Raw genomic sequence first — 12,976 nt, 5'->3', positions numbered from 1 at the left:
CAGCTTGGTGATTTTACATACATTCTAGAGCTTGAGGGTTTGAAAATAGTTTCACTATTCGAATAGTATCACACATTGTTGTCGGACGTTCAAAAGACGTGCATTTATTTTTTTACGAAAACATTTCACCTGAGCACTGCTGCGTGAGGGATAGGCTGCTCTTTTGCTCTATTACTGCAGCTGGGGAAGTTATAAGGGGCGTGTAGCGAGCAGACCGAGGGAAAGAGAGAGACGCCAAGGCAACTCGGCTACAGCCAAGGCTAGCTAACGTGTAGCAGCCGCAATGTTATTTATCATCCCATTTAACGTTAACAGGGCATGTCTTGACCGGAGGAGCCTCGTTAGCTAGCTAAGTTAGCCACCTGTAGATAGCTAGGATAATTGAGGCCAAACCCATTCGGATAAAACAACAGCCTACCTGTTGGTTGGTCGTTGTAGCCTACTCCTTTTAATTTCGCTAACTTGCATTGCATTAGTGAACTCTCACTCCACTTGCTACACATTGAGCCCTCTCTGCCGCTTTGATTGGCCAACATAAACAACAAGTTAAAAATGGGAAGGCTATCGGTTGGCTCCCAGTCTTTTTACGGGGCGGCGCCCCTGCAAGTCATAAACAATACATTGAATAGTTTGTTTTATTAAATTAATAAATTGAAATGACATAGTATATCCTTGCATGTAACATTATAACATGGATATTTTCATTTAATTTAGAAAAAGCCTTTTCAGTGTTATAATCGTTTTACAATAGGACTATAATTTAAATACTTCCAAAAATAAAACTCTGTTCTGTTTATTTTCTATCCTGAAAAACTCCCCAGTCCTTAATGGTTAAAAACACCCCCATAACATGATGCAGTCACCACTATGCTTGAAAATATGAAGAGTGGCACTTAGTTATGTGTTGTATTGGATTTTCCCCAACCATAACACTTTGTATTCAGGGCAAAAAGTGAATCCCTGAGCAGTTTCCTTCCTCTCTGGCAACTGAGTTAGGAAGGCCACCTGTATCTTTCTAGACTGGGTGTATTGCTACACCATCAAAAGTGTATTTAATAACTGTGCTCAAAGAGATATTCAATGTATTTTTACCAATAGTTGCCCTTCTTTTCGAGGCACTGGAAATCCTCACTGCTCTTTGAGGTTGAATCTGTGTTTGCAATTCACTGCTCGACTGAGGAGTCTTACAGATAATTGCATGTGTGTGGTACAGAGACGAGGTAGCCATTAAAAAATTACTATGTTAAACACTATTATTGCACACACAGTGTGTATTCCAGACAGCTGTCACTGTCATTGTACTCATTCTCTCTCTGCCATCTCCCGTCTTCACAACGACACAAAGGTGTCAACCGTTGTGTGTGTTTCTGCGTTCTAACATGAGATGGCTGCTATACACAAGGGAGTATGACACACACACACACACGCACACACACACACACACACACACACACACACACACACACACACACACACACACACACAAACAAACAAAGTCACTTCACACGCAAAGCCTCTTTGCTCTGTTCTCCTCCCTCCTGGAAGGCCTAGTGTCTCTTAGCACCATTGAATAGACTCCTCTGGGGCTGTTGTGACATAATTACTATATCAGACCCGCTGTGTAATTCCTGCCTCTCTGCTCCCGTCTTGCCCTCCCCCTGTCTCCTCCATGGCTCCCCTCTGTCTCCCCTATGTCTCCACTATGTCTACCCTCTGTCTCCACTATATCTCCTCTATGTCTCCTCTATGTCTCCACTATATCTCCTCTCTGTCTCCTCTATGTCTACCCTCTGTCTCCACTATATCTCCTCTATGTCTCCTCTATGTCTCCCCTCTGTCTCCTCTATGTCTCCCCTCTGTCTCCTCTATGTCTACCCTCTGTCTCCACTATATCTCCTCTATGTCTCCTCTATGTCTCCCCTCTGTCTCCTCTATGTCTACCCTCTGTCTCCACTATATCTCCTCTATGTCTCCTCTATGTCTCCCCCTGTCTCCTCCATGGCTCCCCTCTGTCTCCCCTATGTCTCCACTATGTCTCCTCTATGTCTCCTCTATGTCTCCCCTCTGTCTCCACTATATCTCCTCTATGTCTCCTCTATGTCTACCCTCTGTCTCCTCTATGTCTCCTCTACGTCTACCCTATTTATTTATTTTTTCATCTTTATTTAACCAGGTAGGCAAGTTGAGAACAAGTTCTGATTTACAACTGCGACCTGGCCAAGATAAAGCAAAGCAGTTCGACACAAACAACAACACAGAGTTACACATGGAGTAAAACAAACATACAGTCAATAATACAGTAGAAAAATAAGTCTATATACAATGTGAGCAAATGAGGTGAGATAAGGGAGCTAAAGGCAAATAAAAGAGGCCATGGTGGCAAAGTAAATACAATATAGCAAGTAAAACACTGGAATGGTAGATTTGCAAGGTAGAGATAGAAATAATGGGGTGCAAAGGAGCAAAATAAATAAATACTGTAGGGGGAGAGGTAGTTGTTTGGGCTATATTATAGAGGGGCTATGTACAGGTGCAGTAATCTGTGAGCTGCTCTGACAGCTGGTGCTTAAAGCTAGTGAGGGAGATAAGTGTTTCCAGTTTCAGAGATTTTTGTAGTTCGTTCCAGTCATTGGCAGCAGAGAACTGTAAGGAGAGGCAGCCAAAGGAAGAATTGGTTTTGGAGGTGACCAGAGAGATATACCTGCTGGAGCGCGTGCTACAGGCGGGTGCTGCTATGGTGACCAGCGAGCTGAGATAAGGGGGGACTTTACCTGGCAGGGTCTTGTAGATGACCTGGAGACAGTGGGTTTGAAAGATGCCCTCTGGTGGTCAAACTAGCACTAACTAGCATGGTTATTACCAATGAGGAGATGGCACGTGGGTACCTGCTTATATAAACCAATGAGGAGATGGGAGAGGCAGGACTTGCAGCGCGATCTGCATCAGAAATAGAACTGACTTCTATTTTAGCCCTTGGCAACGCAGACGCTCGTTGTCGCGCACGAGCAGTGTGGGAGCAATAATTGAACAATATAGATTTCTACATTTATTTTTGCAACGCGATGCGAGCGGTGTAGTCAGCCTTTAAGATGAACACTTGTTTGGCATCTAAATACTGTGCAACAGAGCAGGTGAACTACACCTCTTAATAAAAGTGAATGAATAGCTTTTAGGTTACTGTGACTACCATTCGCCTACCATCACCTGCATTTTTCTATGAATTATACGGTACAACAACAAAAAACATATTTTCATGGGTAGAGAGGGAGGGAGGCAAAATGAGATAGCCTTCCCAAAGAAATCAATTTTACTTTTGATTACTATAACAAGATGTAACACTACATGAAGTGTCTCCTTTTGGGCCACTAATGGAGAGGAGCATTGCAATTTGGGAGAAAGTAATAGCTCCGAGCTCTCAGCCTCTATACTCCCCGGGATTCATGAAATCAAGTGTATACGTGTAAAGATTGGGTCGATAGATTTCGATGACAGAAACACATTTGGCTCTTTAGCTCGGTGTTTGTAAAGTGAATAGCAGTCTATGCAGGATGGAGAGTCAGTCAGTGCAATGTGTAAGTGCAGACCCAGAATCAGGTATTATGGAGGGTTTGGCCATCATATAACCATTTATGTCAGATTTGGGTTCAGCCTAAATTGGCCAAACTCTCTCCATGTATAGTATGATTGCCTTTCAGTGAAAATATGGTGTGTCTATTATAGCCAATCATGTCAGGTGTTGTTTGAAGCCAAGTTGGCCACACTGTCCATATAAATTGCATTGGAGCGCAAAAATGGCATCTTTAGCCAATTAAGTCCGGTTTCAGTTGGAACTGAGCTGGCTAAACTATGTTCATGATACGATTGCCTTGGACTGCAAAAATGTCCTCTTTTTATCCAGTCATGTCCGGTTTGTGTTGGAACAGGGTTGGCCAGACTGTCCCTGTATGATTGCCTTTTTAGTGTACATATGGCGTCTATAGCTAATCATGTAAGGATTCGTTTGAGACCAGGTTGGCCAAACTCTTTGGTGCAAACATGGCATCCATCAAACTCAGCTTTGGACACTGTGACCCACCTGTCTGCGCAGATCCCTGGTCTTCTTGGTCATCTTGTCGATGGCAGAGTTCAGCGGGTCTCCTTTCTCTTTCCTGCCAGTCTGTAGAGAGAGGTAGAGGGGAACACAGAGACACAGTGTTACCTTAGGGTTACCTGTGTAACATCACTAATTCATTATCACACACAAACACACACACACACACACAAATGCTCACATCAAAAAGTGCTTTATGCTTGTACTCCACTACAGGAGGGAATGGGAGCACAAAGGTTTGTCCTGCAGTTAAAAGGGATTAGAGGAGGGGAATCATTCCTGGAATACTCTCTGCCTCCGCTTTCTCATAAGTGACTTTGGATGTTCAAGATGTAAGAGAAAGTCGCAGGGCTGGATAAAATAAGAACTTGAGGCTACTGCAATACACACCGATTGAGGAGAGTACTGAGCAAATAAGATGGTGGTGACAGACATCAGATGAAGACGACTTGCAGGGGAGCAACTGCGGAACCGTTTCAGAGAAATTCCGTCAAGCATGAAACCAAGTAAAGCAAGTGAAGTGCTGTGGGCTTTGGAGGTACACACGCAATTGTAACTCGGTGGGTTTCTGAACATGCTAACTAGGCCACTTGGACTTAAAGCTCTCAACAAATGATGCCCGTTGTTGTTAGTGAATAAGTGACTAAAAATACAAAAATATAGCTTCTTTCTCAAGGGTCTTTAGCTGTCATCGAATAAAACCCCATTTTGTTGGTGAGTAAGCAACTAGAAAGACAAAACAGAGAGAGAGAGAGAGAGAGAGAGAGAGAGAGAGAGAGAGAGAGAGAGAGAGAGAGAGGGGAGAGAGAGAGAGGGGTCAATATGAGACCTTGTCTTGTTGGAGAACAATTAGGAGTTTCTGTGGTGTTAGCGGCAGCTAGCCCTTCTTTCTGCCCCCTCTTCCCTCAGGCCATCTTAGACAGCCCGCAGCTGGTTGCAGTCACAAGTGTCACCTCAAGCTAAATGACAATAACATCTCTCTCTCCCTTTCTCTCTCCCTTTCTCTCTCCCTCTCTCTCTCCCTGTCTTTCACTTTCTCTTTCTCTGTTTCTTCCTTTTCTCTATCTCTCTCTCTCTCAAAAAATTGAAAAATGAAGTGGTGGCCATTAAATATTGATGGCACACCAAAGGCGAGCGATGTTCCATTTCAAGCGACACGGGGGCCGCAGTAACGTAGGTGAGATTCCATCTATAGTCTCAGGGATCGACGAGGGGGGGGGGCAAACGGGGGGCAGGTGACATGCAGCGTTCGCTAGGGGGCCTGGGAAATGGACTTGGGCATGCCGGGCCGGGCGGTTGGCTGGTTGGCGGTTGAATGCATTGTCATGCCTCAAGCTGCGAGCAGTTAATAGGTATAAAACAGATATATAAAATCCATTACTGCCTGATGGAATCAAAGGAGAATCACTGCCAGAGAGAAGGATAAACAAGGATAAACAATTGATTGTTTATGGGCTACAGCGAGCGTAAATAATGCTGAAGCTGAGACTGATATTCCAAAGCATTCTATTAATTACCTTAGTAGACTCCCTTTCATTTTCGCAGTGACCCCTTTGGAGCGTATGGGGTCCCATTTGGAGGCCTATGATGATGAAAGCGGAGATAACCTTTACGTCGGGGGCTGCCATTAAATATGACATACAGATGCTATCATTAATGTTGTGTTGTGAATTTGTTTTGGATGATTTAATAGGGTGATTAGGGTGGGCGATGAGGCGGCTTGATTCCTACGGGCCGGGGTTAGATTGTCAGGGGTTAGGGATCACACACAGCTACACTTCTTAACCTCTTCTCAGACAGGCGGGAGGGATGGACGGAGAGGAGAAGAGAGAAGGAGAGGGGAGTAAAGATGACAGAAAAGGGAGACGAAGAGAACGAGAGATAAATCGATGGCACAATATATGGCAAAAAATGAAGATGAGTGAATGTAAAAAAAGAGGGAGAGACACAGAGATGAGGGGAGCGAAGAATTGGGTATACGGTATGCAGGGGATCTAAATAGAATCCTTGAATCCTTGAACATATGGGGACGTAAGAAGGCGGGTTTAAACAAACACCCTTTAACAAACTCTGTTTGCGGCATTCAACATGAATTCAGTTACAAGCAGGTGCTGGCTACACTGACGGTTCGGTCCATTAGAAGTCGTCTCTTACCGCAATACCTTAGCGCATCAAAGATCCAAATCAACAGATTGTACAGAGATGCCGATGATACACCAGTCAAAGCAACAGTAGAGCATCCAAAATTAATTGCCCGGTTGCTATAGCAACCCCGTTCCAATTCCACCCTACAGTGGAGTGTGTTAACACCATTATCTTGGTGGGAAGAGAGAACAACCTAACATTTACAGACGTAGGATCTGAATTTGATCACACTTTTGGTCGCTGAGAATCTTCCTGCACAGAAGGAAATGCAAACGTGTAGTTTATTCGAGATTTACAAAGGCTTCTAATGTTTGTAACGCCAAACTTGACTTTCCCCAATGAACAATGTATCCGCCTCTACAAAAATGTCCATTAATTAGAATCCACATAATAATTCACATTTCCTGTTGCCGAAGGATAACATCGCTGCTGTAGCAAACTGGCTCAAATTAAGACCCTACATCTGTACATGCTCTCCCATCCTAGCCTAGCAAAGAAGCAGTATAATACTAATATGGAGGGTAGTGTAGATACTGGACATGCCAACGAGTGGTACGGATGATCATTTACGGTTAGACCTGTCTTGGATGTGTACACCACATCCTCATTGTGTCACTATGGGAGCGTTTCACAGGTCTCGTCCACTCTATTACAGAGCCGTCGCAAGAGTACAGCCACTCCGTTATACAGCGCTAGATACGGGAGACAATGGTGAGCCTTATGGCCTCCGATGTGACGTTCCCCATATTACAGGCCTACATATCGTTGTGTATGTCCTTGGCTAGATATAATTTCAGTCTTGTTGGAGTGTTCATTATTTGCTTTCCAATATGGGACCTGGTGCTGCTGTACAGCTTAAATTACACTTGAAGAAATGTTTGATTGAATATTGAAAGGTCCCAAATGACACACTATTCCCAATATATTTGCAATGCTTTTAACCGGGGCCCTGTCTCTGTTGACTGAACTATAGATTTCTTAAAGGAGATGATGTGCTAGGGATGTGCTAGGGAGGATGTATGTGTCGTGTTACCATTCTCCTTATGATACTGAAAGCAGAACAGAACACTCGACGTCACCTGACGTCTATTTGTCTATTTCGTGCCCCAATCGGAATTCAGATCAGATCAGACCTCTCCGACTCCCTTCCTTCCTTCTTTCATTCTTTTGTTTATTTTTTTTTATTTTTTGGGGGGGGGGTCGTTCTCCGTGCATGGTGCCTCGATGGTTCTGTCACTCTCAATGTGTTTGTCACCGCAAGGGCTATAAACATTATTGTTTCCCATTAGGCCTGAAATTGCTTCCCATCAAAACAAGACACACAAAAAAATTGCGAGAGGGGAATGCCCCCAACAGATCACACTAAACGGCGATGGCCCCCCTCTTTAAAATCACACCTCCACCGCCCGAGAGCATTCTCTGGCCAATCATAGCAATTTAAACGGTGTCCGGGCCCCTAGAGCCCCTCTGTCTGTCCACATGGTCTTATTTGGGTCCCTGGGAGAAGTAGGCACAGGCGAAGGTGCCATGACCCAAGGGTTATACACACCAATAGATCTATTAAAGAGCAGGAACAACTTCCTGTCCAATATAACAACCAATCAGAGACCTCTATTTACGGACATGTAACAATGGAGTGATGAGCTACTTTAAGTGACAGCCTTAAGAGTCGGCAAGACAGCACAACACAGATTTAGGATCAGGCTAACGGAGTGGACTGTTCAGCCTAGCATTTTCTTATCTTTTATCATGAGGGTTTATTCAAGTGACACTCTTGTCCTGTTTTTTATTATTGTTACTGTTTCGAAATATTGTCTGGTCTGGTTCAAGAGGAGTGAGATCTCGACAGACACACTTAGCATATGGGTTTATGGGGAGACTTGAATAGGTCCCCCTTGTAAAAGAGACGTGGTCTCAATGGGAATAACCGGTATAAATAAAGAGATGAAAACACTGCGATTGAGATCGATGACAACCCATGGTAAGCAAACGTCTTTGTATGCAGCGAGGCAGTGAGTGTCAATGACTGAATGGGAACACTACACAACGTCTACATCCCTAGGCCTATTTGGGGCCACGGCCAGGTCTAATAGTTCTGGCCTCTGAAAGAGAATGAGAAAACAGGAAGTCCATTGAAATAGATATGATTCCTCCCATTCATGTAATGTATTGCTTGTTATGCCCTTGGGCCAAGGCCCCTGCAACCAGAGGAAGCATGGATTTTCCTCCATATAGATGTTGAGCAGCATTAGGAATGAATGATTTCACACACACACACACACACACACACACACACACACACACACACACACACACGCTCCTCAGCCTCGGTCCTAATGGTGATAGGAGGAGAAACTCTCAGTCTCATAATCTGGATGGATAGGCCAGGGCTGCAAGCCCATATTTAACTAGGCAAGGGGAATTCAACAAAAAGCAAAACCAACCTAGCATACACACAAGTGTGTGTTTTAAATGGTTCTTCAGCTCTTAAGGTTTCTTGGAGAACTCTCTCTCAATAAAGAGTCCCACCGTAACGCCGGCCCGTTTTGGACTTCTAACTCTTTTTAAACATGTGTTTGAGCTACAGACTTCTGGGTTGTACCACTGGATTTGTCTATTTCCATTTAACGGGGGCTGAGCTAGAGCGGTGTTTGTGAGCCAAGGGCAGATCCCGAATGGGTCCAGGGCCGGTTCTTTTTTTATCAAAAATGTCAAAGAAAAAGCTGAGTGTCACAAACACACACGTTTCGCTCTATGACGCTCACGAGCTACACAGTAGTCAGTAGAAAGTAAGAGGTTTTTTCTACATTCCCAGGACAGAGTGTCTATAATACTGTAGAAATCTCACTAATTTGCTGTCACAAACTCCATTACTTCACACAGTTGTCACTGACTAGTTGGATTTTCATTTCCCGCTATGCAAATCAATTCTGTAGTTACAGTATTCATATTAATTCATGTTATCAGGTTTTTGGTTTAGTGACCTTATATTATGTCAACTCGTTTTGTCTTCTTCTTGTAGCCATGGTTGTCCTGAAAATAAAATGGGGTAAAACTTAATTGTGAGGCTAAATATAAGGGCTGGACATACAGATACATTCTTAAAGGCTCCAGAAATGTAACATTTCTTGTGTTGGGTCAAGAGTTAAATTAACACTGTAAAGAGTTAAATTAACACTCAGTGGTGTGAAATAAACTCAATGTTAGTTTATTACAGTCAAATGACCAAATCGCCCTCTAGTGGCCTCATGGGTGAAACATTATTAATATATTTCAGAAAATCTGGTGTTTCTATGTCAAAATATTTTGTCATATTTCAGTCTTCTGTGATATACAGTACCAGTCAAAAGTTTGGACAAACCTACTCATTCAAGGGTTTTTTCTTTATTTTCACTATTTTTTATATTGTAGAATAATAGGGAAGACATAAAAACTATGAAATAGCACATATGGACTCATGTAGTAACCAAAAAAGTGTTTCAAAAAAGATTCTTCAAAGTAGCCACCGTTTTGCCTTGATGACAGCTTGCACATTCTTGGCATTGCTAAAGTCTGTGAGTATCCATAGCAACGACTCCTCCTGGGCTGCTCTCCATGAAGAGCGGAGAGAGCAGTTAGCTGTTAGCTACTTTTCACCTCACTCCAAATTCCAACAAAACTCAAGGAACATTATTATTTTCTGTGATAATATCTCTCCTATTTTTATATAAATTAAAAGACTTCTGACACCATGTTATGATCTTAGTCATATATGGCTGTACTGCACAGCAGAGCCAATGCAAATTGCTCACCTTAAACATGTTAGTGATTCATTTAGTGATACCCGAGCCCTGCCCACACCCTAGTTATTGATGAAAAAACAGGCCCTACCCGGTCCTAACCCGATGTATAATGTCCGGGCTCGTCAGGCTCTGGTCGGGTAGCAGAGCTCTACCTGTAACTTGGCCCTGAAAAGAAGCCCTTATGAAATATGTAATGTATTGTCTTAAATAATAACAATTTTATAACAACATATTCACTTACGATATCACTTGAAGGCCACAGGACAGAAAATGAATGAATGCAACAACCATGTCTCTGTCACTAGCAAACACAGTCATGGGTGGTACTGGTGACAAAAAAAAATCACTCGACAGGCACCCAGGGAAATATGCAAATAAGGTTTTAAACCCTACAGCAGGGCCTCCTGTCTGGGGTGGCGCCCCCCCCCTCCCCCCTTGGGTTGTGCCGTGGCGGAGATCTTCGTGGGCTATACTCGGCCTTGTCTCAGGATGGTAAGTTGGTGGTTGAAGATATCCCTCTAGTGGTGTGGGGGCTGTGCTTTGGCAAAGTGGGTGGGGTTATATCCTTCCTGTTTGGCCCTGTCCAGGGGTGTCATCGGATGGGGCCACAGTGTCTCCTGACCCCTCCTGTCTCAGCCTCCAGTATTCATGCTGCAGTAGTTTATGTGTCGGGGGGCTAGGGTCAGTTTGTTATATCTGGAGTACTTCTCCTGTCCTATCCGGTGTCCTGTGTGAATTTAAGTATGCTCTCTCTAATTATCTCTTTCTCTCTTTCTTTCTCTCTCTCGGAGGACCTGAGCCCTAGGACCATGCCTCAGGACTACCGGGCATGATGACTCCTTGCTGTCCCCAGTCCACCTGGCCGTGCTGCTGCTCCAGTTTCAACTGTTCTGCCTGTGATTATTATTATTTGACCATGCTGGTCATTTATGAACATTTGAACAAATTGGCCATGTTCTGTTATAATCTTCACCCGGCACAGCCAGAAGAGGACTGGCCACCCCACATAGCCTGGTTCCTCTCTAGGTTTCTTCCTAGGTTTTGGCCTTTCTAGGGAGTTTTTCCTAGGCACCGTGCTTCTACACCTGCATTGCTTGCTGTTTGGGGTTTTAGGCTGGGTTTCTGTACAGCACTTTGAGATATCAGCTGATGTACGAAGGGCTATATAAACACATTTGATTTGATTTTGATTTGGTCCTGGAGGGCTGAAACATTTCTGGTTTTGTGTGCGTGTGTGCGTATCAGGTGCACGCACACACATACACACACAGAAGCCAGTATCGCAGAGGAGAGGACATAACGACATTAGTCATCCAGGCTGCCTGGAGAACCACATGCTAATGTGTCATTTAAGCGCTGTAGGGAGGCGGAGGATTAAGAGATCATGCCACCCAAAGTAAAAAGAGAGAGCAGAATCAGAGGATGTTCAGAGAGAGAGGGAGCTTCTCACTTAGACACCTGTGACTTAAAGGGGCAATCTGGGATTCCAACGACGACAAAGAGTCAATAGCTATACGGCTATTCATTTAAATGAAGTCCAAAAATAGTTTTTCCAACACTCGATTTCACTGTGAATTAGGACCTGTGTGTGTGATATGAGTTTCACACTAGGAGAAATGAGATGAGCAAAGACGAAAAGATAAGAGAGGAGACACTCATAAACCATTGTGTTGTATTGCATTGTCATAACACACATCATGGCGGAAGAGTGTACTATCAAAGCCATGACTTTGTATTCAAAGTCAGAACCCCTGTCCGTGCGTTTGTGTTTTTTTCTTTCTCCCAAGAATTGATAATCGCCCTGGCCTAGTTGCCAGCTAGAGCTCTTCCAAATCTGCATTACGTAGATTATGAAACGGGGAAACACAGCGGCCGGGATTCTAACCAGGGAGGGGAAAAAAAACGTCAATCACACTAAACCTGTTATAAGCAGGCTCGCTCGGGCTCCTAGTAGAATGCTGGATAAAATCAGTAAAATCGGGTTACCATTTGAGGCACCCAATTCTCTCCCCCGCAAAACCCCACTGAATACCTCAGAGCTGAATATGTATCCTATAGTACACCACTTATAGATGTGTATCTGCGTTTCATGTCTAGTTGGGTCACGTCAACACATTGTGCCATATACACTGGTGCAAACTGTTATTACTAACACTGCCATGCATAATCAGAAGCTTGTCGGATCCAACCTTCATACACATGGTAGTTAAGTTAAATCAACGCATTGTGCCATATACCCTAGTGCTAACTGTTATTACCACCATTACAATGTACATTATAGTCTTCGTAATTGTTACAATTATATAAATATAGCTATGTCACGTCAATACATACCATACACCCTAGTCACCAGAGCCTAGTGCTATAACTAGCTAATATGAAATTTTACTGTCGTTCACATCATTACATTGTATATCATTATACATATATTTGCCCGAACTCCCTCACATCAAGCCATGGAGAATGTATTGCTCGTAATAAAATTGTTGTCAAAACGTCATCGAAATGTTCTCTCGACGTTGGCCCTACGACGATGAGTCATAGGTTGCAGTGGTTGAATCCTATGCCTCATGTTTCCTCACGGCCAGGTCACAGCTGTGGTCTCCCGGGTGTGTGTGTGTGTGTGTGTGTGTGTGTGTGTGTGTGTGTGTGTGTGTGTGCCCACCCAGGCTGTGCCCACACACCTTCCCACACAGGTCCATTATCCACCTTGACAACACAATAGGGAACAGCAACAAACAACCCCCCCCATCCATCACTATTCATCCATCCATCACTATTCATCCATCCATCACTATTCATCCATCCATCACTATTCATCCATCCATCACTATTCATCCATCCATCCGCCACACGCGGCATCATGCGTGTATTTCGCGACACAGACCACATAGCGGAGTATGCATGTTGGGGTTTCGTGGTTTCACTTCTATCTCCCCAACGTGTTGTCAATGGCTCC

At 43.9% G+C, this 12,976-nt stretch overlaps 1 protein-coding gene across 1 annotated transcript in view; it reads right to left on the bottom strand.

Annotated features, from left to right (window-relative positions):
- Nucleotides 1-12,976, bottom strand: part of LOC115145827 (catenin alpha-2) — a 694,158-nt gene that overhangs the window by 168,602 nt on the left and 512,580 nt on the right. The window contains 1 exon segment of the mRNA XM_029687379.2: nucleotides 4,076-4,156. Coding sequence (XP_029543239.2) covers nucleotides 4,076-4,156 — 81 coding nt within the window.

The sequence above is a fragment of the Oncorhynchus nerka genome, linkage group LG18 (assembly GCF_034236695.1).
Source record: "Oncorhynchus nerka isolate Pitt River linkage group LG18, Oner_Uvic_2.0, whole genome shotgun sequence".
Taxonomy (NCBI): domain Eukaryota; kingdom Metazoa; phylum Chordata; class Actinopteri; order Salmoniformes; family Salmonidae; genus Oncorhynchus; species Oncorhynchus nerka.
Note: the sequence above shows the minus strand (reverse complement) of the source record. Positions and strands in the feature narration are given on the sequence as shown.